The 24,905-nt window shown below is 41.6% G+C and overlaps 1 protein-coding gene across 1 annotated transcript in view; it reads right to left on the bottom strand.

The window, feature by feature from the left end:
- The window catches only part of sdc3 (syndecan 3), a 44,033-nt gene extending 20,327 nt beyond the window's left edge, over positions 1-23,706 (bottom strand). Inside the window, exon 1 of the mRNA XM_077507119.1 lies at positions 23,035-23,706. Within this exon, the coding sequence (XP_077363245.1) occupies positions 23,035-23,100 (66 nt within the window). The 5' untranslated portion in view covers positions 23,101-23,706. The remainder of the gene's footprint in view (positions 1-23,034) is intronic.
- Positions 23,707-24,905: the final 1,199 nt, after the last annotated feature.

The following is a 24,905-nucleotide window of genomic DNA, read 5'->3' as shown; positions in this document are numbered from 1 at the left end:
AGCATCAACTTTGGAAGTGGTTTTCCTACAAATAACGAATATTCACACACAAATGCTGTGGGAACACAATTTCATGCATGAAATATGTGTTTTAAATAATCGGCAATCATGACAGACGTCCTGTGTCCTTTCCATCGTGGCTTCTTGAAACTTTTTAGCAGGTCGATAGAAATGTCGACCAAATTTGATGTCGCTAAGGCTCCAACCAAATACCAGGCGGTGCTTTGCAGCCAAATTTGAACCATTTGATCCAACAACAAAAAAAAACTTTTTCTGGCGGTATGGGAAATTTCTCCGTTTGTCGATTTATTTGGCCCGAGAACAATAACGCAGAATTATGATGATCCTAAAAAGCAGATCATGAAAAGTTCACACGGAGTTGAGGTGGCACATTTCTAATATGGCTGCCCACGCCTCGTAAAAGAGCTTGCTGATTCACGCCGACTGCTGCGTCGGCTCTTCTTCGCCAAACGCGCCGAAGCGGCCGAGTAGTAAGGGGATCAGCTGACCCTCCCGAGAAAATAAACGCCGGCTGTTTATTGTCTGTAGCGATCCCATCTTGAGGTTTTTTTTCCCCGCCTCGCAGTAAATCCCCGAGCCAATCAGCGGTGACCTCCACTCTGCCTCCATCTTTTTTTGATGCTCCGGCTCACCGCTCGCTAACTGGCGGGGCGGTCTGGACGGCGGCCAGCCTGAGTGCTCGCACACTTTCCATTCAGGCGGGGTGGACTGTGTGGGAGTTGAAATGAGTGTGTGTGTGTGTGTGTGTAGGAGTAGGTTAGCAGGTGAGAGCCTTGTTAAGACACCTGCCACCTTCAGCGCAGATTAGCACAGATAGCCCGGCCGCACTGCTCACACACAATCTTCGTCTGGCGCGCACACACAAGCAACAATATCCAACTTTGACGTGATGCGTTCAGGCAACCAGATTCGGATGTTGTTTTTCAATTAAGGTTCATTAGACTCATTTGTTAAAAGAAAACAAAGTACTTATATTTTTTTTTAGAGAATCAGTTACTTCTGCCCTCTTTCCCCGCTTTACATTAGCAATGTTAGCTAGTAGGGCCCGGTCGATTATTTTCCCCCTCAAAACGTTTGCGAAGAAAAACGAAAGTTTCTGACGCTGTGAAAGTACCCTGAATGCACCATTTTGCTTGCGTAGCATTAGCAACTAGCAAGTGTGTAGTGTATGTTATTCTGTTATTCTTCTGTTGTCGCAAAGCACCCTTTAAGTTGTTTAATGACACTGCAGTTAGTGTTCATTGTAATGCTAAATACACAAAATATGGCTAGCCTAGCGCTAACAGGAAGTTATTAAATGCTAACAGGAAGTTAGGAGTGACTTCGGGAGTGTTTTTCTAATACTAAATACACAAAACATGGCTAGCCTAGCGCTATCAGGAAGTTAGCAAATGCTAACAGGAAGTTAGCGACTTCGGGAGTGTTTTTCTAATACTAAATACACAAAACATGGCTAGCCTAGCGCTATCAGGACGTTAGCAAATGCTAACAGGAAGTTAGCGACTTCGGGAGTGTTTTTCTAATACTAAATACACAAAACATGGCTAGCCTAGCGCTATCAGGAAGTTAGCCAATGCTAACAGGAAGTTAGCGACTTCGGGAGTGTTTTTCTAATACTAAATACACAAAACATGGCTAGCCTAGCGCTATCAGGAAGTTAGTAAATGCTAACAGGAAGTTAGGAGTGACTTCGGGAGTGTTTTTCTAATACTAAATACACAAAACACGGCTAGCCTAGCGCTATCAGGAAGTTAGCAAATGCTAACAGGAAGTTAGCGACTTTGGGAGTGTTTTTCTAATACTAAATACACAAAACATGGCTAGCCTAGCGCTATCAGGAAGTTAGCAAATGCTAACAGGAAGTTAGCGACTTCGGGAGTGTTTTTCCTCATACTAAATACACAAAACATGGCTAGCCTAGCGCTATCAGGAAGTTAGCAAATGCTAACAGGAAGTTAGCAACTTTGGGAGTGTTTTTCTAATACTAAATACACAAAACATGGCTAGCCTAGCGCTATCAGGAAGTTAGCAAATGCTAACAGGAAGTTAGCAACTTTGGGAGTGTTTTTCTAATACTAAATACACAAAACATGGCTAGCCTAGCGCTATCAGGAAGTTAGTAAATGCTAACAGGAAGTTAGGAGTGACTTCGGGAGTGTTTTTCTAATACTAAATACACAAAACACGGCTAGCCTAGCGCTATCAGGAAGTTAGCAAATGCTAACAGGAAGTTAGCGACTTTGGGAGTGTTTTTCTAATACTACAAAAAAATAACTACAAATGCTGCCTTCCTGAACAAGATGTTAAAGATTATCATGCAATAACAAATATAAAATATAAAACAACATACCAAAAAAAAAAAAAAAAAAAGTATTTTTTAAGTACACTACTGTGTATGTTCATGCAATCTACGCCAAAAATAAGATACCAAGTCACGTGACGTCACACGATCGAAACACACAACTGTGACATGCACGTTATCTGTTTGACCAAAGCGCAGCAGGACATACAAGAGACAAACTGAAACTAATATTTTAGTGCCAGTTTCGATCCGATATCGATATTGACTCGGTATCAATAATATCGATGTTTGGATCGTTCCGCCCACCGCTAATTGTCACACAACAATACGAGGGAGAGAGAGAGAGAGCTTGTCACTGATATAAAAAATAAATAAACAATTAAGCATACCAAAACCTCCCTAATTAGCCTCCTAGCCAAACAAAATATACCGAGTCAATCTCGCCCCCTCCCCCAGGGTTCCGTTAGGTTGAAATGATACTTCAGGTTTGTCTGGCGAGCCCATTAAACCGCACAAGTGGAAGAGTTGCACTTTTGCGGCACCCTCCAAATTTATATTCACTACTGGCCGTCCAAACTCGGAGCAAGTTCGCCATGAAGGAAATGCGAGGGAAGCGGAAGTCGTCGGCAGCGGGGGGTTCACAAGTGTGAGCTCGGAAGAAAGAACCCGCTGCGCAGTTTTACGCTCATTAGCGCTTTAAAAAATGCTTTCCGAAGGTCCTGAGTGGAATGAGGGAAGAAATACATTTTTTTTGGTATATTAGCTATCTGCCACTACAAGGGGAGAAACAAACCAAAAAAAAAAAAAAAAGTGTTAATGCTGGAGACTAATGTGTCGCGTGTTTGTTTTTTAGCTCTCCACGCTCGAGTGTTCGTAAACAAGCTCGTGTGCGAGAGCCAGAAAATGAACGCAACATGTTTGCTGTCAATCAGGCGGCAGAGCCAAGTTCCGCTTAGCCGACTTGCAAAAATGATCTGGAAACAGAACGGCCAGCGTGGCGAGCGTCGGGTGAGCAGGTGCACAAAAGATAGGAAAAGTGGGGGGGGAAATTCATAAATCACGTCTCTGGAAGCCTCTCTGAACTTTTTTCCAATTTGCCTCAGAGGGTAGCATGTCTACTTTACATTTCGGAGGTCCGAGGTTTAAATTTGTTCCACCTCTCAGCTCGTTAGCGTTCATAGCTAAGCTAAAAAAGTAGACTGCATGGATTGGGAAGCATCATGCAGGTATGTTTACAGAGTTTGTGCCCAAATTAGACGCAATCAGTTGCATGCGAGGGTGTGGCGTTAGGGCTGCTCGATTACTGGGGGGAAAAAATCATAATCACCATTATTTTTCCAGTAATTGAAATCACAATCATTCAAACGATTAGTTATTTTTTTGGTACAAAACAAGAACATAAGCATTTAAAAAAATTATTAAGACCAATTAAAAAAAATAAAAATAGAAACGCTATAATTATGTAAGTTCCTTTTGGACCAAACAATTTATAATAATAATAATAATAATAATAATAATAATAATAAATTTGTGTATTTATTTATTTATGTATTTATTATTTTTATGAATGTTATTAATATTAATATTAACGCAAAAACAGGAAAATGTTTACATATTTAAAAAAAAATATTAAGACCAAAAAATAAAAATACTGTACTATGATTATTCATTAATTCATTAATTATTAATAATATATATTTATAATAATATATACTTAGGTTGGCAAAAACTTGAATTTGGAGTGCAGCATGTGCACTGTGCAGTAGGACGATAATGTTTTCAAATAATATTTTAATTGTATGTATTTATTTATTTAGATTTATTTATGTTGGCAAAAACAGCAAACAGTTTACACATTAAAAAATATATTAAGACCACTAAAAATAATAGAAATACTGTACTATAATTATTAATAATATGTTTCTAACAATATATATATATATATATATATATATTAGGGGTGTGAATTGCCTAGTACCTGACGATTCGATTCGTATCACGATTCACAGGTCACGATTCGATTCGATACCGATTAATCCCGATACGAATGGTCACGATTCGATACCGATTAATCCCGATACGAATTTATAAGTCGATTGTTGCGATTTTTTTCCATTCAAATTTAGAAAATACTATCAGTAAATTTGTACATGTACACTGTAAGATTTGTATGAATATATTTATCTAAAACTTGAGGCTTATAACCGTGAGCCACTGTACACAAACAGTTTGCAATCTGTTTCACATTTGAACAGCATTAAAATAAAAATATTAAGGCTTAATGTGCCGTTCATATAACATTCTTCCATGCTCAAGGTGTGAATCCTAAAAAAAAAAAAAAAAAATCGATTCTGCCGATTATTGAATCGATTCGAGAATCGCGCGATGTAGTGTCGCGATATATCGCCGAATCGATTTTTTTTTAACACCCCTAATATATATATATATATTATATATATATATATATATATATATATATATATATATATATATATATTTGTTGGCAAAAACTTTTGGAGTGCAGCATGTGCACTGTGCATCACGACGACAATTTTATGGTACAAAACAAAAAATTGTTTAAACATAAAAAAAATTAAGACAAATACAATTCTTTTATTCAAGTTCCTTTTGGATGAAAGCAAATGTATTAAATTAGTTACAGTGTTCCCTCGCTATAACACGGTTCACTTTTTTGCGCTCTCGTATTGCGGATTTTTTGTGTGCAATTTAATTATTATTATTATTTTTTTAACAGTAATGTACCCATTTTAATAATATTCATGAAGGTTTGAACATTGTGAATGTTTAAACGAGAGAAATATGACAATGAGAAACGTGTATAAACGGTGTGGTGAGGTGTTTTAGAGCCTTCAAAACATTGATCATAAATGTAAAACATAAAGCTAACTACTTTGCGGATTTCATTTATTGCGGGTATTTTATTAGAGCATAACCACAGTGGAAAACGAGGGAACACTGTATTTCAAAATGTTTAAAAAAAAAGGTGTAAATGTATGAATTTAAACAACTCAAAAATGACTATTAATCATAGGGGTGTGAATTGCCTAGTACCTGACGATTCGATTCGTATCACGATTCACAGGTCACGATTCGATTCGATACCGATTAATCCCGATACGAATGGTCACGATTCGATACCGATTAATCCCGATACGAATTTATAAGTCGATTGTTGCGATTTTTTTTCATTCATATTTAGAAAATACTAATCAGTAAGCTTGTAGAGTGTAAGATTTATATGAAAAATGTATTATTTATTTATCTGAAATTTCAGTCTTATAGAGGTTGTAATCTGTTTCATGTTTGAACAGCATTAAAATAAAAATATTAAGGCTTAATGTGCCGTTCATATAACATTCTTCCATGCTCAAGGTGTGAATCCTAAAAAAAAAAAAAAAAAAAAAAAAAAAAAAAAAAAAAAAAAAAAAAAAAAAAAAAAAAATCGATTCTGCCGATTATTGAATCGATTCGAGAATCGCGCGATGTAGTATCGCGATATATCGCCGAATCGATTTTTTTAACACCCCTAATTTATCATCTTTTTTTTTTTTTTTTTTTTTTTTTTTTTTTTTTTTTTTTTTTTTACGATGATGCTGATTTTTGTAATTGTGGAGTGTAATAATTGAAATTGTTAATTGAATTTTAATTAAGTGTGCAGCCCTATGTGGTGTTGAACGTTTCCTGCAGCAAACGTTGGCGCCATATGGGAATTCTCCCCATAAAGAAAAAAAAAAAAAAAAGACACATGGGTGTTAGCGGGATAATCTGCACACAGTCACCTCTAAAATGACATCATCCTTTAATCATCATCATCATCATCATCATCGTTAATTTCAAACAAGCGTCAACTTTACTGACACTTCTTATCTGGCAGCAGTTAATTAAAACTGCCCGTTAAGTGGCTCACGCCGACGCCAGCTTCAAGGAGCGACTCGTTTAACTTCCAAACGTTGAAATTGAAAAGCCGCCTCGGCTCGCCGTCCCGTCAGCTTTGATCTGTTTCAAACTCGGGATGATAAACGAGATGGGGGAAATCATCCGAATTTGAGGATTTTCGCTACGCTACATGGCAACAAGATGGCGGCAGTTGGAGCCCGTTTCAGTTTTTCCCCCAATTCGATATTGATCAATTATGAAACATCAAGTCTTCTGAAGCATCAAGGACATGATAAGAAACGCACTCCACATTTTTTTTTTGTCCTTGTGACTAAAATGTTGCATTTACGCTACACTTTTCATTCAGCTGCTCAGCACTGAAGGACGTTAGCGTGTTAGCTCGTAGCATGTTTGAGCGAGCAGCTGCAGAATGAAGCCGCAGACTCGGTCGGGTCACATGACTTTCGAGTGACACTTCAGATGGCTTGGAAGTGTGGAATTATGGAGGACCAAAACTGTCAAAATTTCAAAATAAATAAATGGCTAAATAAAATAAAATGACTAAAAGTGACAATAAAAAGCTGATATACAAAATATATAATTAAAAAATTATTAAAAAAATAAAATAAAATATAAATGCAAATAAAAAGAATATATATATATATATATATATATATATATATATATATATATATATATATATATATATATATATAATATACACACATATACACATACATTTGTATTTAATTTTTGAATTATATATATTTTATATTTATTTATTCATTTATTGATTTGTTTGTTTAGTCATTTATTATTTACAAACACAAAACTACCAAAATCAAAATAAATGGCTAAATAAATAAATAACAACGTGAAAATAAAAACGGATATAAGATATAAAATATATAAAAAATAAATATAAATGGAAATAAAAAGAACAAAAAAATATATACAAAAATAAATACATTTGTATTTATTTTTTTTTATTATATTTTTTAAATATCCATTTGTATTTTCACTTAGAGTCATTTATTTATTTTTAATTTTGCCAGTTTTGGTCCTCCATATTAAAAAAAATATATATAATTTGAAAATTATACCCCAAGAAATAAACACAAATGGAAATAAAAAGAATATATATATATATATATATATATATATATATATATATATATATATATATATATATATATAATAAATATAAATATATAAAAATACGTTTGCATTTTTGAATTATATTTTATAACCGTTTTTATTTTCACTTTTAGTCATTTATTTATTTATTTATTTATTTCGTCATTGATTTATTTCGAATTTTGGCAATTTTGGTCCTCCATAGCATGGCGCATCAGCCAGCTGTTCCACTAATCTGACAATCCAACGGGATTAAGTGCAACACAGTGTCATCACTTGAGAGGACATCACTGTAAAAAAAAAAAAAAAAAAAAAACATCCCCCAATTTGTTGTCCACGTTTTGGAGTTGTTGAACCTCCCCAATTGGCTTGTTGTTGTTCCTCACATGGAGACGGCGTAGACACGCACACCCCCACACACACACACAACAGGCCTCCCTGCATGGAATCGTCTTCCATTATGGATGACCTTATGAAACATGCATCTCCGCGTGCAAGCGTGTATGCGCGCGTCCACTAAATTGTTAGACGCATTCCATTGCTGTCGACACATTCGGAGGACAACAAGCAAATTAGGGACATTTTAATAGGAGAATTCAATCGTTTGTGTGCGTCTAAAGTGTTTGCGTAGCCAGAAATGCTTTCAGATTCCGACACGACTGCCGCTCCCACACTGCATAATGCACCGTTTTGTGCTTCCGAGTGTGGGTGTCTATCAGGGAGTGCCACTGTGTGTGTGTGTGTGTGTATTGATGTGTGATTGTGTGGGGGGGGGGGGATGCTGCAGTTAGCGCTGTATGCTAGTCAGCTTGCGGGTCAATGGCAAAGCAGATTGATGTGTTATTTCGTGTGTGTTGGCTCAATGTTGGGGTCCCTGCCAGGAGCAGCGGGAGGGCGTGGCGCCTGCGCTCGCAACTTTTCGGCCGTTTCTAAGGAACTTTTCAAAAGGGGGCTCAGAAATGCGTCTGCTAAACCCCCCCCCTCCCCCTGCGGACCCTTCATGCCTTTGTGTTTAGTGTTGGGGGGTTGCAAGGAAGCTAATCAATGCTTTCTCCGTCGAGCAAAATCGAAAAACGAGAAGGAGGAAGCTGAACGGGGCGGCGAGTCCCCGCGTGAGTCACAAGGCGGCGGCGTGCGCGCGCGCTGGTGTAATTACAGATTGTGCAATTAGGCTGATGACTGTCATGCGCCTTTGCGGGCACAAGACGAGCCGGGACGGAGACGAGAAGAAAGATGGATGGAGATGAGGAAGGCAAGGACAAAAAAAAAGAAAGAAAGAAAAAAAATCAAAAGGATGAATGAGAAAGAATAAAGACAAAAAAGGTACAGAAGAAGACAAGACTTGGACAAACTCAAGGAAGGACAAAGACGCCAAAGAAAGTTGAAGATAGCCTGATAATGTTTTTTCAAGGCCGATAGCGATGCCAGTTATTAGTCAAGAGGGCGATAACCGGAATTCATTTTCAGTATTTAAAAAAAAAGAAAAAAAAAAAAGGTTAGGTTGAAATGATACTTCAAGTGGAAGAGTTGCACTTTTGCGGCACCCTCCAAATTTATATTCACAACAAGGACAAATATGAAGAAGAAGTACGTTTTTCTAATACTAAATACACAAAACATGGCTAGCCTAGCGCTATCAGGAAGTTTAGCAAATGCTAACAGGATTTTAGCGACTTTGGGAGTGTTTTTCTAATACTAAATACACAAAACATGGCTAGCCTAGCGCTATCAGGAAGTTTAGCAAATGCTAACAGGAAGTTAGCGACTTTGAGAGTGTTTTTCTAATACTAAATACACAAAACATGGCTAGCCTAGCGCTATCAGGAAGTTTAGCAAATGCTAACAGGATTTTAGCGACTTTGGGAGTGTTTTTCTAATACTAAATACACAAAACATGGCTAGCCTAGCGCTATCAGGAAGTTTAGCAAATGCTAACAGGAAGTTAGCGACTTTGGGAGTGTTTTTCTAATACTAAATACACAAAACATGGCTAGCCTAGCGCTATCAGGAAGTTTAGCAAATGCTAACTGGAAGTTAGCGACTTTGGGAATGTTTTTCTAATACTAAATACACAAAACATGGCTAGCCTAGCGCTATCAGGAAGTTTAGCAAATGCTAACAGGATTTTAGCGACTTTGGGAGTGTTTTTCTAATACTAAATACACAAAACATGGCTAGCCTAGCGCTATCAGGAAGTTAGCAAATGCTAACAGGAAGTTAGCGACTTTGGGAGTGTTTTTCTAATACTAAATACACAAAACATGGCTAGCCTAGCGCTATCAGGAAGTTAGCAAATGCTAACAGGAAGTTAACGACTTTGGGAGTGTTTTTCTAATACTAAATACACAAAACATGGCTAGCCTAGCGCTATCAGGAAGTTTAGCAAATGCTAACAGGAAGTTAGCGACTTTGGGAGTGTTTTTCTAATACTAAATACACAAAACATGGCTAGCCTAGCGCTATCAGGAAGTTAGCAAATGCTAACAGGAAGTTAACGACTTTGGGAGTGTTTTTCTAATACTAAATACAGAAAAACATGGCTAGCCTAGCGCTATCAGGAAGTTTAGCAAATGCTAACAGGATTTTAGCGACTTTGGGAGTGTTTTTCTAATACTAAATACACAAAACATGGCTAGCCTAGCGCTATCAGGAAGTTAGCAAATGCTAACAGGATTTTAGTGACTTTGGGAGTGTTTTTCTAATACTAAATACACAAAACATGGCTAGCCTAGCGTTATCAGGAAGTTTAGCAAATGCTAACAGGATTTTAGCAACTTTGGGAGTGTTTTTCTAATACTAAATACACAAAACATGGCTAGCCTAGCGCTATCAGGAAGTTTAGCAAATGCTAACTGGAAGTTAGCGACTTTGGGAGTGTTTTTCTAATACTAAATACACAAAACATGGCTAGCCTAGCGCTATCAGGAAGTTTAGCAAATGCTAACAGGATTTTAGCGACTTTGGTAGTGTTTTTCTAATACTAAATACACAAAACATGGCTAGCCTAGCGCTATCAGGAAGTTTAGCAAATGCTAACAGGAAGTTAGTGACTTTGAGAGTGTTTTTCTAATACTAAATACACAAAACATGGCTAGCCTAGCGCTATCAGGAAGTTAGCAAATGCTAACAGGATTTTAGTGACTTTGGGAGTGTTTTTCTACTACTAAATACACAAAACATGGCTAGCCTAGCGCTATCAGGAAGTTTAGCAAATGCTAACAGGAAGTTAGCGACTTTGGGAGTGTTTTTCTAATACTAAATACAGAAAAACATGGCTAGCCTAGGGCTATCAGGAAGTTTAGCAAATGCTAACAGGAAGTTAGCTAGCAAAAGTTGCACTTTTGCGGCACCCTCCAAATTTATATTCACAACAAGGACAAATATGAAGAAGAAGTACGAAGATGAAGAAGCGGACGGAGATGAAGACAACGAGGACTGGAGAAAGGCGAGGATGAAGGAACAGGAAGACGAGGCCAAAAACATTGAAGGCAGAACAAAAAAAAAAAAAAAAAAAAGAAGAAACAAGAAGTTCAGAGGGGAGAAAGTCGCAAAATCCAATCAAGTCATTAAATCTGGAATGTGAGCGCGTGTGTGCGTGTGTGTAAACAACACAGGTGGTAAACAAATTGCTCCTGCGGGGCACAATAAAGACCAGATGACCTCGCCACGGTCCCTGGGCTCGCCGGATTGGCTGACGAGCCTCCCGCAGGCCGACGCAAACTTCCAAACATCCTTACACATTTTCTGCCCGGCGACATGAAAACACGTGGAGGATTGGAACCAATCGCAAAGCAGCTCACGTTAAACTCCTCATTTCTTACATTTACTTCAAGTGAAGACTTTCTTCAGGCATCTGATTGGCTAAAATGTACCTTTTCATTGTTTTCTCTTTCAACAGAGATTTGTTGACGAATTTGTTACCAGCACGAGCGGCGCCCGGGTGAACAAAAACAAAATCTGACATTGCGTATGTCCTCCTCGACAGTAGTTGGCGCTATACGGTGGCAAATCATCATCTCAACTTTATTTATAAAGCACTTTAAAACAAGCATTGCTGTACATGCAGTAAAGAAAAGTGAAACAATAAACATTCTAAATAAATTTTACATCAAATTAATAACAAGAAGTAGGTAAGTGAATGAATAAATAAATAAATAAATAAATAAATCTGCATTAGAAAGACATGATGAAAAATCGAAAAAAAAAGAAAAAAAGGAAGAAGAAGAAGGAGAAAACTGACTTTGCTTTGGGCTGGACCAATCTGGATTTTTTTGAGTCCGATATTTGGCAGAATAAAATTCCAATAACCGATTAAGTGGCCGATTGATTAATAAAACGTAATGAATAAACTTCAAAACGTAAACATTATCATCATTATCTTTGTCTTACGTTGTAATGCGTAAAAAAAAAAAAAAAAAAAAAAAAAAGTGATTTTCTTAAGAAAGCTCATATCAGCCGATTAATCGGTCACCAAGTAGAAATAACGCTCGGGATGCCTGATACCACTTTTATTTCAGAACGATACCATTACAATGATCAAGTATTCGGCGATATCTACTGTACTCCTGACATATAAAATGACATTTAACAAAAGTCTTTTTCGATGAGATTAAAAACAAAACAAATCGGTAGACGATATCAAGGAAGAAGACGAAAGAGGAGGAAGACAAAGCGGAAGTGGTCCGAGTCCAAATGCGCGGCGAGTTTCATCTGGCCCGGCTCCCCGATTGCGTTTGACCTCAATCCCCTTTCATTCTCCTCAAATCCATCTCCGCCGCGGATCTAATCGCCCGCCTCGCACCTTGAGCCGCTAATCGCTTCCGCGGGAGGGCAACCCGGCGACCGAATCCATCACCAAACCCGCTTGGACGCCAAAAAAACTCCAAACACCCCCCCACCCCCGGACGGTTGCGCAATCCGGATCGTGTGATTTCTATCCATATTGCGATATTGTGCGGAGAAACGATGACGAGACGAGACGAGCCGTTTGGCTTCCTCAAGCAGCCGTGACCACGCATTCATTAAGACAAGCTACGCAGATAATCACCCGGCGACAATTGCTATTCGTTAATGAGGCTCGTTAATCTACGCCCCCGTTTTAATTGCGTGCGTTTATAAATAAACAAGCGGCCCGCAATCCTGTCTGGCGTGTCACTGTTGAAACAGGTCGCAAACGCTGTCAACTGACACTCAATTTCTTTTCACTCTCACACATTTTTTTCAAGCACTCTCGCACACGCGGGCACCGCTCATACTCACCGCTCTCATGCTCAAAATCACTCTCATACTCACACATAAGCTCATGCGCTCACTGGCTCATACCAACTTTTACTCTCACGCTTCAGTCATAGACTCTCACACATATTCACTTGCAGCCAATCAGTCTTACTCGCTCTCACACATGCACACAAACATTGACAGTCTACTTCAGCCTCGCTCACAAACTTGAACACACAAAATTACTCATACTCTCACAACGTAAACTCATTCACTCACTGCCTGACACAACAGCTTTTACTCTCACATGCTTCTCGCTTGCAGTCACTCAATACGTTTGCTCACAGCCTCTCTCGCACATTCACTGGCACCAAGTCGGTCTTACTCGCTCTCACACACAGTCACTCACTCACTCACTCACAACAATCGCAGTCATTCACTCACATACACATGCCGACGGTCTCCTTCACTCTCACACTCATACTCTCACAGAGTAAACTCATTCACTCACCGCCTGACACAACAGCTTTTACTCTCACATGCTTCTCGCTTGCAGTCACTCAATACGTTTGCTCACAGCCACTCTCGCACATTCACTGGCACCAAGTCGGTCTTACTCACTCTCACACACAGTCACTCACAACAATCGCAGTCACCTCACGTGCATACACATGCCGACGGTCTCCTTCACCCTCACTCTCATACCTGCACACATTCACTCAGTCACTAATGTTTTACTCTCGCACCACATTTGCACTCACTCAAACTTACTCCCAAGCTCTCACGAAACACTCATACTCTCACATGAAACTCATTCACTCACTGCCTGACACAATCTTTTACTTTCACACACTTCCCGCTTGCAGTCACGCAATACATTCGCTCACTGGCTCTCTCACATTTTTCACTGGCACCCAGTCCAGTATTAATCACACACAGTCATGCACTCACATACACATGCCGACGGTCCCCTTCATGCTCACACTTGCGCACATTCACTCACTCACTGGTTCACCCGACAAACTTAACTGCACTCAAACTTACTCGCAAAATCTCATGCGCCACTCTAGTTAGCTCTCGCACTCCTGGTGATCCCCACGTACGCTATGACACTTGCATTCCCTTCCCTCTCACACAAACAAAATCACTCTCATTCTCACACTCGCACTTACTCTTCTTCACTCACACACTCACACATACATGCTAACACAGTAGCTCACACTCTCACACATACATGCTTCCACAGTAGCTCACACTCTCACACATACATGCTTCCACAGTAGCTCACACTCTCACACATACATGCTTCCACAGTAGCTCACACTCTCACACATACATGCTAACACAGTAGCTCACACTCTCACACATACATGCTTCCACAGTAGCTCACCCGCTCTCACACACACATGCATACACAGTAGCTCACACCCACTCTCTCACACACTTACTCTCACACATACACTCAAACCCAGCCTCACCCCAACGCGTCTATTGGAGAATAGAGTGGAGGACACGCATGCTCGGTGTCAGTGCGCCTTTGAGGGTTGCGTCTCTGTGGGCCTCAGATTATTGCTAATCCACAACTGTTGGAATGAAAGATTAGGGAACGAATCACCTGCTGCTGCTTCTGCGAGTGTGCGTGTGTGTGTGCGTGTGTGTCGGAGGAAGAAAGGTCTACTGGGAAAGACAAAGTGCTGCAAGCGGCGAGTAACATCGGCAAACTTGTCAAAAGCGCGCACGCACGCACGCACGCACGCACGCACCGGCAGCTCATTAACTTGTTCACACTGCAGATGCCTTTGAAAAGGCCTTTCAAGCAGCAGAGTTCAAAGGTTGAACACACGCACGCACACAAAGAGCGCCGCTGGTGTGTCAGTGTCTGCGTTTAATTGGATCAATGCTCGTCCCTCGTGGCCGGCCAATAATGGAGAGAGGACGTGAGTAACATGTGGGAAGCCCGCCCTGGCCAACTTCCTGTTTGGGGAAAAACCGAGCGGGGCACACGCCTGAATTGTTGGAAAGAAGAGGACGGATGATGGATGCAGGGACGGAATGGATTGATGTGCATAAAGAATGGATGGATGAATGTGAGGACAATTAATGGATATGTGTAAGAATGAAAGCTCGGATGCAAGAAGAGGATGTGTTGAAGGACTGTAGATGGACAATGGGTCGGATGTATGGAGTGAATGGATTGATGCAATGAACAGATGGATGAACCAACCATAGGATGCAAGGAGATAATGAATAGATGAATGAAAGCGTTGATGTGAGGAGAATTAAAGGACGGATGGATGGATGGACAAATGGTCGGATGAAGAGAGTGAATGGATGGGTGCATGGAAAAGATGGATGGATGAAGGTTTCAATGTTCGGACAGAATGGACGGATGAATGCGTGGAGAAGACGGATGGATGGTATGGATGGATGGATGGATGGAGAGAACGAATGGATGAATGAAAGTGTCAATGTGAGGAGGATGGATGGTCGGATGAGGGGGTGGATGGATGGATGGATGGATGAAGGTTTCAATGTTTGGACAGAATAGACGGATGAATGCGTGGAGAAGATGGACGGATGGATGGATGGACGGACAATTAGATGCAGCGAGAGAATGAATGGATGAATGAAAGCATCAGTGTGAAAAGGACGGCTGGCTGGACAAATGGTCGGACGAGGGGAGTGAATGGATGGACGTATGTAAAGGACGAATGAGCAAATGAGTGAGCTGTATGCAGGGAGAGAACGGACGGATGGATAAATGAGTGGTCGGATGCAAGAAGAGGATGGACGAGCACACGGAAATGATGGACGGATGGATGAAAGTTTCAACGCTCGGACACGATAGATGGATGAATGCATGGAAAGGACGGATCAATGAATGAATGAATGAATGAACGAATGAATGGCAAGAAAAGGCGGATGCAGGGGCAACGTTTCCGCACTGAGCTCGTGACCTGGTTCACTCCTCCGTCTGCTGAATTATTCAAACACACATGCAGTCACATGTCACGCACACGCGCCCACGTGGATAAAAGCGCCAGTGAGGAAGTACACACTTTGACTTCCTGCGTCCGTCCGTCCTGTAACCTGGTGACCCAAAAGAACAAACACGCGCACCCACAAACACTCTTTGTCAACGCAAGACGAAAAATAAACATACAGTCTGGCCCCTTAGCAACAACAAAAAAAAAAATCCCCTTCAGCTCTGATCAACACAAGTACACATTTGGACGTCATTATCCCGTTGCAGAAGTTCTCAAACGTGTTCACAGTACACGCGTGGTGGGGAAATTCCAACAAGGCATCCATAAGCAACCGCTATTCTATACATCCCAATTATTTGGTTTAGTTCAACTCAGGAAAGTTGCAAAACGACAACACCAAAGCCTCGATTAGTCCTGTAATGGAGGACATCGAGTATTTGGTGTCAGAAGTGGGATCCATTCGCAGATCATGGACAAAGAAATGTGGAATGGTTCGATACTCTCTGATATTGCATGAAGTCAGGCTAAAATCCATTGGAATATTTGGTGTCAGAAGTGGGATCCATTCAAAGATAACAAGCTCTTGTACTTTGCATTTTGTTATTAACAGTCATGGATTTTTCCAACATGTCAATTCCTGAAGGTATTTGGTGTCAGAAGCGGTGATCCATGTGTACTTAACCATGCTGGATTTTTATTTTTTGACAGTCATGAACATTGCAAAAATGCAATGATCAAAATCCAAAGACACTATCAAATTTTGAAAAGATGGTGTCAGAAGTGGGATCTGCTCACAGATAACCAGCTCCGATTCTCTGTCTGAATGTTATTATGGTGCAGAACAAAGAATGTTGCAAAAATTCATGAGGTGTTTTGTTGTCAGAAGTGGGATCCAATCACAGGTAATGGACAAAGAAATGTGAAATGGTTTGATGCTCTGTTAGATTACATGAAGTCAGGCTTAAATCCATTGGAGTATTTGGTGTCAGAAGTGGGATCCATTCAAAGATAACTAGCTTTTGTACTTTGCATTTTGTTGTTAGTCGTCATGGATGATGCAAAATGTTAATTTCTGAAGGTATTTGGTGTCAGAAGTGGGATCTATTCGCACAACAGTAGCGACTGTATGTCAGGATGATCTTATTTAGAGTCAGAAATGATGCAAAATGGTGTCTTTCGTGTCAGAAGTGGGATCAATACCCAGACGAGCACCGAGCGCCACAATTAGTGAATCCTAAACGTTGTCTCGCATTCGGTATTGAGTGTCAGCTCACAGACGCGGCCGCCGCCCGTGTTGGGAGTTTGACAATCGGGGATCGGAGGCTTTTAATCCGGATCCAGGCCAAAACGTAACGGGATATTCCGCAAGCCGTGCCCCGCCGCTTGATAATCCTGCCAACAAACAAACAATGACCACAACCCTCTGCTGCTGCCGTAATTAATGGTGGGGGTCCGGGCGGGCGCGGCGGGCCTGCGCCGCCCAACATTAACCCATCGTTGACCCAATTATAAAGTGCGGGGAGGGGCTGAATGATTTTGAAAAATAATCTAATTGTCATGTTTTTTTCCTCAATTTTACAACTTAATGAGATGTTTTTCTTTTTAGGTTCTTCTATGAAAAAAAAGAAAAAAAAAGTGGTGGTGGGGGGCAACATTTAAGCACTGCTCTTTTAAAGGGGGCACAGTATAAAGCTGGGTAAAAAATTTGGATCGCTCAAACGTAAATGTTTTAGTCGAATAGTTTAGGATGAATGCAAATTAGAGCTATCCAACGATTTTTTTTTTTTAAGCAGATTAATCACACGTTAGAATTTTGATGAATCATGATTAATCACTATATTACAAAATGTTTTATTTTTTTAAATCAATATATTTTTTTTCCCATCAAATTTAAGAAAGAGCACCTGTTACGTGTTAATTCTGTGGATATTTAAAGGGATACTTTACTTATTTAGCCATTTTTGGCATTCAAACATTAATATTTTGCAACTTGCTGTTGACTAAAAATGACATCACAAGGGCTCAGGTAACCAATGACAGCTCAGCTCGTGAATGTCACATGACCAAACCTAGAAAACAGGCTTTACTTTACCGCGTGCAGTTATGTTTGTTGCTCAAACAGAATCTGTGCTACCTTTAACGTAACAAACTGCTGATGGATCATCTGCGGTCAAAATTAATAGCGTGATGGAAAAAAAATTTGTGATTAATTAATTAGTTAACGCCTCAATTTTGACAGCACTAATGCAAATGAACCACAAATGAATATGAAAGCCACTTTATCTACTTCAATTCGAGTTGTAAAAAAAAAAAAAAAAAAAAAAAAAAAAAAATCGCCTCATATGAAAGCGTCCCGTGTCTATGACGTCATTGTCAGGCGACACGGAGACGTTCATGAGACTCGGAAATGAGAGAATGTGTCAAATGCGTTCATGATTTCTTAGCAGCGTAACAAAAGTAAATACATGCATCAGTCTAAAAAAATAAAATAAATAAAACGTTCGAGTTGTTAACGTACTAAACTTCACAAAATTCTACTTTGAAGAATCCATTTTATCGGGTACTGATTTGTTGTGCCGGAACAAATGGACAAGGCGTGAAAATCGGTAAAAAAAAAAAAAATCCGGAGCGCTCATGCCATGACAGAGGTGGTTGCCATGACGACGGAGAGCAGGTAGCTCCGGATGGCTCCCTCGTTCGCCCCTCGGGAATGAGCGGTGCAACCCTCCGCCCCCAACTCCCAAACGATCCTCGCACCCCTTCTGCCCGATTCCGGCTGAGTTTTTGGTGGGCGCGTTTGGGAGAAAGAAACACGCCCTCTCACCTCCACGCTTTGCCATTAACTTAACCCCTTTTCCGTCCTTCCTTCCTTCCTTCCACTCCCCTCATTATCTCCCTCTCTCCCTTTTTCCACTCCTCCTCCTCCTCCTCCTCCTCCTTCCTTCCGCTGCCTCCATTTTCATCTCAGCCCTTCTCCGGAGAATATGTGCGCGTCTGCGTGTGTGTTGCGCTTCCCAATTACTGCAGGGGAGACTTGTGTGTGTGTTTAGTATCTGCACAAGCGGCATTTCTCCACCCGTTTTGACCAGCCTAAATGAAAGGAGAAGGAAAACAAAAAAAACAAAAAAAGCACCTCCAGGGTTCTACAGTCTCCCCGTCTGACTCACTGCTAGTATTAAAGACTGGCACGCTATCAGCAAGTGCGTGTGTAAGATAATAACGTAATGACCGGCTTTGATGTGCGTTGTTACGTACAAACGTGCCCGCACTGGTTAACAGCGTGTTGTTGTTTTTTCTCCATGAAAAACATTCCAAACGCTTCCAGGTGTTGCTAACAAAACCATTAACAAAATGGCCGCCAAGACTACAACCCGGTTGATTTGGTTTTTCAAACTAGCTTAGTGCTTGTCTTTGTCTGAGTAGTTAACGCAAAATGGCCGCCAAGATGATTTGCATTGTGGGAGCTTTCACAGTAGCATAATTTCCTTAGTTATTTGTAACTGATTGTTAACATTTTATTTTACTTTTTTTTTTTTTTTTTTCTTCATTTTTTTAACAAATGTTCTTGGCGAGTTAAAAATGTGTTTTCTTGTTTTTGAAAATGTTTTGCAAAATGGACATTTGGCTGCTTTGGTTCTGAAACCAGCGTGCTTCTCCATCAAATGTTTACATTTATTTGAATTGGAATTGAGGAAGAAATATTGCAACAAAAAATGGCCGCCAGGACAATTGGCGTTTGGGAAACCTTCACAGCAGCAAAGCCGCAAATCGAAATTTTGCGTTTTTGATTCAAGTTTATCGTCGCAATTTTCAGTCTTGTTAGCTTAGTAGCATAATTGCGCAAATGTCAATATTCTTGCCAAGCTTATATATATTTTGTTTAAGTTTACTGTATATCTGATTTGCTACACTATTCGGCTAACGATTTTTTTTATCTGACGTAATTCCATTGCAATACTTAGTAGTGAGTACTAAAAAAAAAAAAAAAAAAGTTTTGGGTCGGACATTTTACAACACTTAAATCAAGGAAAGTTTTTGTGTTTTTGACTCAAGTTTGTCATCAGTTTTATGTTTTGAATTTGAATGCGGAATTTTGCGTCTACAGAAAAATGTTTTGGGTGGTTTTGAAATTTGCAACTTTTTTTTGGTGTGCTTTCCGAGGGAACACCGTGAATGCAAACTTTTTTGCATTTTTAGCTCGAGCTTGGTGTTTTGTTTTGTTTTTTACAATTAATACAGAGTGCATCTTTCCATAGCAATTTTCTTCTTTGTTGAGCTGACATTTTTCAGTTTTTTTTTTTTTTTTTTTTTTTTTTTTTTTAAGTACTGAAAAGCCACTGAGGTTGGATTTTTGTGGCACCTCTTAACATGAGCGTGAATCTGACCCTTTTCAGCATTTTCAGTTTGTTGTTTTTGTTATGAATACAGACTAGCGCCCCTCCCCTTTTTTGGGACTTGCTGTTCCGAGTTTTTGGATTTGGGCCCACAAATAATACACGTCGTACGAATGCTTTTTGATGGCGAATGGGAAATTCCCTCCGAGAAACAACAAATTCTCATGAGACAAAAATGACGTGAAGTGTTTGTTGGGTCTTTCTTCACCCACGCTGACCTCAGGCCGTCAGCAGGCCCGGATATGAACTACCTTCTCTTTCATTTCCTCCATCAACCGCACACCTGAAATACCTCCGGACCCCCTCCCTCATTGTTTGTGTGCGTGAGTGCACTTTGACCCCCCCCCCACCCCGGACTTCCTGCGTCAAAATTGCCTCCCGCATTCCACACTTGGCCTCCATCTCGCTTCGCTCAAGCTGCTCGGGATCTTTTGCCGCCCCTTCTCACTTTCGCCACCTGCACTATGGGGGGCTTTGTCTGCCAACTCGGAGAGTGCAGGGGGGTTGTTCTACGGGGGTCCATTGCGATCGGCGGAGGGAACACGACGCCTCGGAGGAGCCGGCCAGCACAAGTTGTTGGCATCGGGAGAGTCCCGACTTTTTTTTTTTTTTTTTTTTCTCCGCGAGGCCCACACGCTGACAGATGGACAATCGAGGCTCTCATGGAGGACACACAAACAAACGGGAGACGCGCGCACGCACACGCGCACGCGCCATCCTTGGGACACGACAGATGTCTGTGGGAAAATCATGCAAAACAGCCGCACGGACATGATAGCACAAGTTGCGATAACAGGAAGTAGCCAGAAATATATTACGCACACACACAAGCACAACCGGTCTCTCACAAACACGCATATATCTCTTACACGCTCACACCTGCCTCTCACACTCACTTTGCTCTCATAACATCTGCCTCTCACATATAGCTCTCTCACAACACGTATAACTATTACACATATCGCACACCCATACATAAATACAGCTCTCACACACAGTTGCAACTCTTACACCTCACACAAATTTCTACGCCCTCCGACACTTCTCTCACATTTCTCTCATACGCAAACATTTCTTCTGTGAGTCTCTGTCACACAAATGTTGACACGAAACCCAAGCACAAACTTTTCTCTCACACACTCACTTCTCTCTCTCATAGCTAATCTTTCTCAACCACACAGCTCACCTTTCTCTCACACTCACTCATACTATACATACCTCTCTCTCATTGACATCCCTACACCCACACACACACGCACATTTCTCTCATTCACAAACAATTCTCCCGTTCCTCTCTTACACACAAATGTTGACACAAAACCAAAGCACAAACTTTTCTTTTTCGCACATTCTCACATTTAACGCCAGTCTGAAGCACCCATCATTCTCATATGTAGACACCTCTCTCATGACCACATCAATCTCTCCCTACCACACAGCTACCTTCCTCTCACACTCACTCATACTGTATATACCTCTCCCTCTCTCATATACATCTCACTCAATCTCTATACCACCCACACACACACGTACATTTCTCTCACATAAACACTTCTCTCACTTTTTTCTCATATACAAACAATCACTCTTACTCCCATCTCTCATTTCTGTCTCTCTCCCCTCCCTCACACCCACCTATCTCTCACACAAACCCACAGAAATATCTGTCTGTTACCCACGCAAATATCTGTCATGCACGCCTGTCGTGCGCAAAGCTGCATCTCCCACATTTTTCTCACAACCAGACACATCTCCCACGCAACTTTCTGACAAACGCATACATCTCACACACACACCTCTCTCTTATACTCTGTCACTCACATGAAAAAAAAAAAAACTAGCCCATGAACACACTTTTCACTGTGTGTGCGCTTTTCAACATCCACACCTGTCTCCCGTCCAAACACTTGATGGCAGATTAGTTCAAGTCCAGGCCAGTGCACTCTTTGCTACGCTAACCGACTGACCCAGTAATAATCCAGACAAGTGTGAGTTCGGGTGTGCGCGTATGAGTGACTGTTGAAGAGCCGCGTCAAAACCTTTTAGCACTTCAAAAAAAAACACACAAACACAAATCCCCTTGATAATTCATGCTACACTACTGTTTGCTGGCTTATATTTTAGTGCCACGGTTTAAATGACATCAACTAATAAGGTTAACCTCCAAAGTTAAATTTCACTGTAAAGTTTTTTGGGGGGGGACAATCCATGTCAAATAATCAGAACATGTCAAAAGTATTGAGGCTTACGTGCCATCATTGGTTATCAAAATTAAAATGGACTGTTTGACTGTTGTATTTCTGTATTTGTGTTGGATATGTGTTCTCAATTCAGTTCATCAGCAACGAGGAAAACAAACTCATTTCTGTGGCAGGCCATGACGTCACAAACAGAACTCCCTTCAAATTTGGTCTATTTTTGCCCTTTGCCTGCTTTTCTCTCAATGATTCTGTGTCCGCGCAGCCTCCTCTTCCTCCTCCACATACTCCAAGGATAAATGCGGCTCCATCGGCAACGGAAGAGGTGGGCGTGTTATGACGGTGGTCCCGTTTTCGGGAGGGGGGGTGAGGAGATGTCGGGGTCCCGATGACATCATCCATCCGCTTCCACGCGTGTAATAAAATGTGCCCGCTACCCCACCCACCAAACTACCCGCCCCCCCTTCTCCCGAAATGACGCCAGGATGCGAGGCCGGTGACACAGACGCCACAAGCCGCAGAGCCCGTAATCAAGCTCAATTAGAGATTAGCCACTAATTACTCACTCACGCACGCACACGTGAACGTACGCACGAACGTAGCCTACGGGTTAAAAAAGGCTAATGCGCGTGCGTGTGAAGACGAGGAGGAGGAGGAGGAGGCGAGGGGGGGTCACCGGGGGCCCACACAGGTCTGATATGTAGGTCGAGTGCAGGATTTCCTCGTTGATATCATCACTCCTGTCTCATTAACCACGCATGCGCACACGCACGAGGCTAGTTAAGTAGAAGTGGCCGTGCGCGTGCACACAAAGGATCCAACATGGTGGGGTTAGGTAGGTCGCTAGGTAGGCAGGTAGGTAGGCAGGTAGGGTGACTTACCGCGGCGACGTGAGCGTGCGGCACAGCGGCCAGCGCCAGCAGCAGCAACCCGGGCAGCAGCCTCATGCTCGGTAGCGGGGTACGCGGCCACAGCCTCCCCGGTTGGTGGTAGCCGCCGCTGCCTCCTTCGAGGGGGGTCGTCGAAGCCGTCTGGGGTCCAACTTCCAGAGCGCGCCGCCGGCCGAGCTTTTAAAAATCCACACACAAAAAGAAGCCAGACCAAGAAGAAAAAGAAAAAGAAGAAGGTCCCCCCCCCCTCTTCTCGAGTTCCGGGCCGCCTCTCCCTTCGCTCCTGATAGATTTACTGGCTCGTCTCGCCTCCCTCCGGCTCTCTTTCTCTCGCTCACTCGCTATCTCCTCCCCCCCTCGCCGCTAAGAAGGCAGGATGTTCCGTATGGAGAGGAGACGCCGCCTGGAAGCGCGAGTCTGGCGGGAGGAGGGGTTGAATGAAGGGGGAAGGGTGGGAGAGGTGTGGGGGTTCCGCGGAAGAGGATTGCCCCCTGCAGCTTGAGCAGGTACCCGCAGCGGAAGTGGAGTCCTTCTCGCTCTTCCCAATGAATTGCTTTTATTTTATTTGATCTATTCATTATTTATTTAATTATTTTAGCAAACCAGCCTCCGCTGTTGTCACGGGCGTCAGGTGTGCGAGTTTAACACGTATGGCGGAAGTGACGTCCTCGATTTCATAGGTGGGTTTGTTGTGAATTGCAGTTCATTAAAGACGGGCGGGTACACGCCTTCGCAATGAACCGCCCCCCCTCAACTATCACGTGGCACAAAAAGTGCCAAACTCACCCTCATTAAACCCTTTCCGCTTTTTTTTTACCCCTCCTTTTGGTGGGTGTGTTTGATTAATGAGGTGCGGGTACACACCTTCGGTTCAGCGAATCGCCCCCTAATATTTACCAGGTGTTGGAAACGCAGTTCCACTACGTTCATATCGTGGTTGCCTAGCAACTGGGTGGGTTGGTTGCGTTTCTTTTCAATTTTTTTTTTTTTTTTTTTTAAAGAGGGGTGGCTCACACCACCTTAGTGAAACCGCCCCCTTATCCTGGTCGGTGTGACGAGTGCACCTCACACGCGGAAGTGAAGCCATTCCCGCTTTTTTTTCCTTCATGAATGGGTTGTTTAGTATTATTTATTTAAATGAGAGGCTGGTACACGCCTGTTTTGTTTTTGTCCCCCCCCCCCCTTAACCGACCTCTCTACTGATGCCCGGTCAGGTGTGTCAAACGCACCATCCACTACGTCAGATTTCATTTTCATGGTCGCCTAGCAACCGAGCAGGTGCTCCGGCGCAGGCGAAAGAAGGGTTTTAAAAATAGCCCCCCACATTGAATTTTAATCCAGTGGATATCGCACTTAACTACTCGCCACTGTCCATTATTCATTTCGCCATTTCACGACACTGAGGTTATTCTAATTTATTTCTACCGTGCTTCCATGACCTTACGTTGCTCTTTACGCGATTCACCTTGAGCACGTGTCATCGAGCAAAATAAAATTCAAGTTCAGTAATGGGGGAAATGACCTTTTTTGGACCACTTTATAAGAAAAAAATGCATATATTGAATCAAAATGGAGGAAGAAACAACGTTGTAAACCTATAATCGATACAATGTAGCGTTATGTTCTTGCGTTGACCCTGCAGTCGACGTGATGCCCCAGTTATGAAGTCTGTTTTCTCTCGTAAATAAGCAAAAAATAAAAATAAATCTTGAACATATGGCATTGCGATGCTAAGCAGACGCTGCTTTGTTTTGCCCTATTTTACTCCAATTACGCTTTAATACGAAGAAAGCTTCCGAGTCTCTCAAGCATCTGTGATCGATTACTTATGCCTGAACTCGTCGAGCGGTACAAAAAAACGA

The sequence above is a fragment of the Festucalex cinctus genome, chromosome 19, assembly GCF_051991245.1.
Source record: "Festucalex cinctus isolate MCC-2025b chromosome 19, RoL_Fcin_1.0, whole genome shotgun sequence".
Classification (NCBI taxonomy): domain Eukaryota; kingdom Metazoa; phylum Chordata; class Actinopteri; order Syngnathiformes; family Syngnathidae; genus Festucalex; species Festucalex cinctus.
This window is presented reverse-complemented; position numbering and strand designations above follow the sequence as displayed.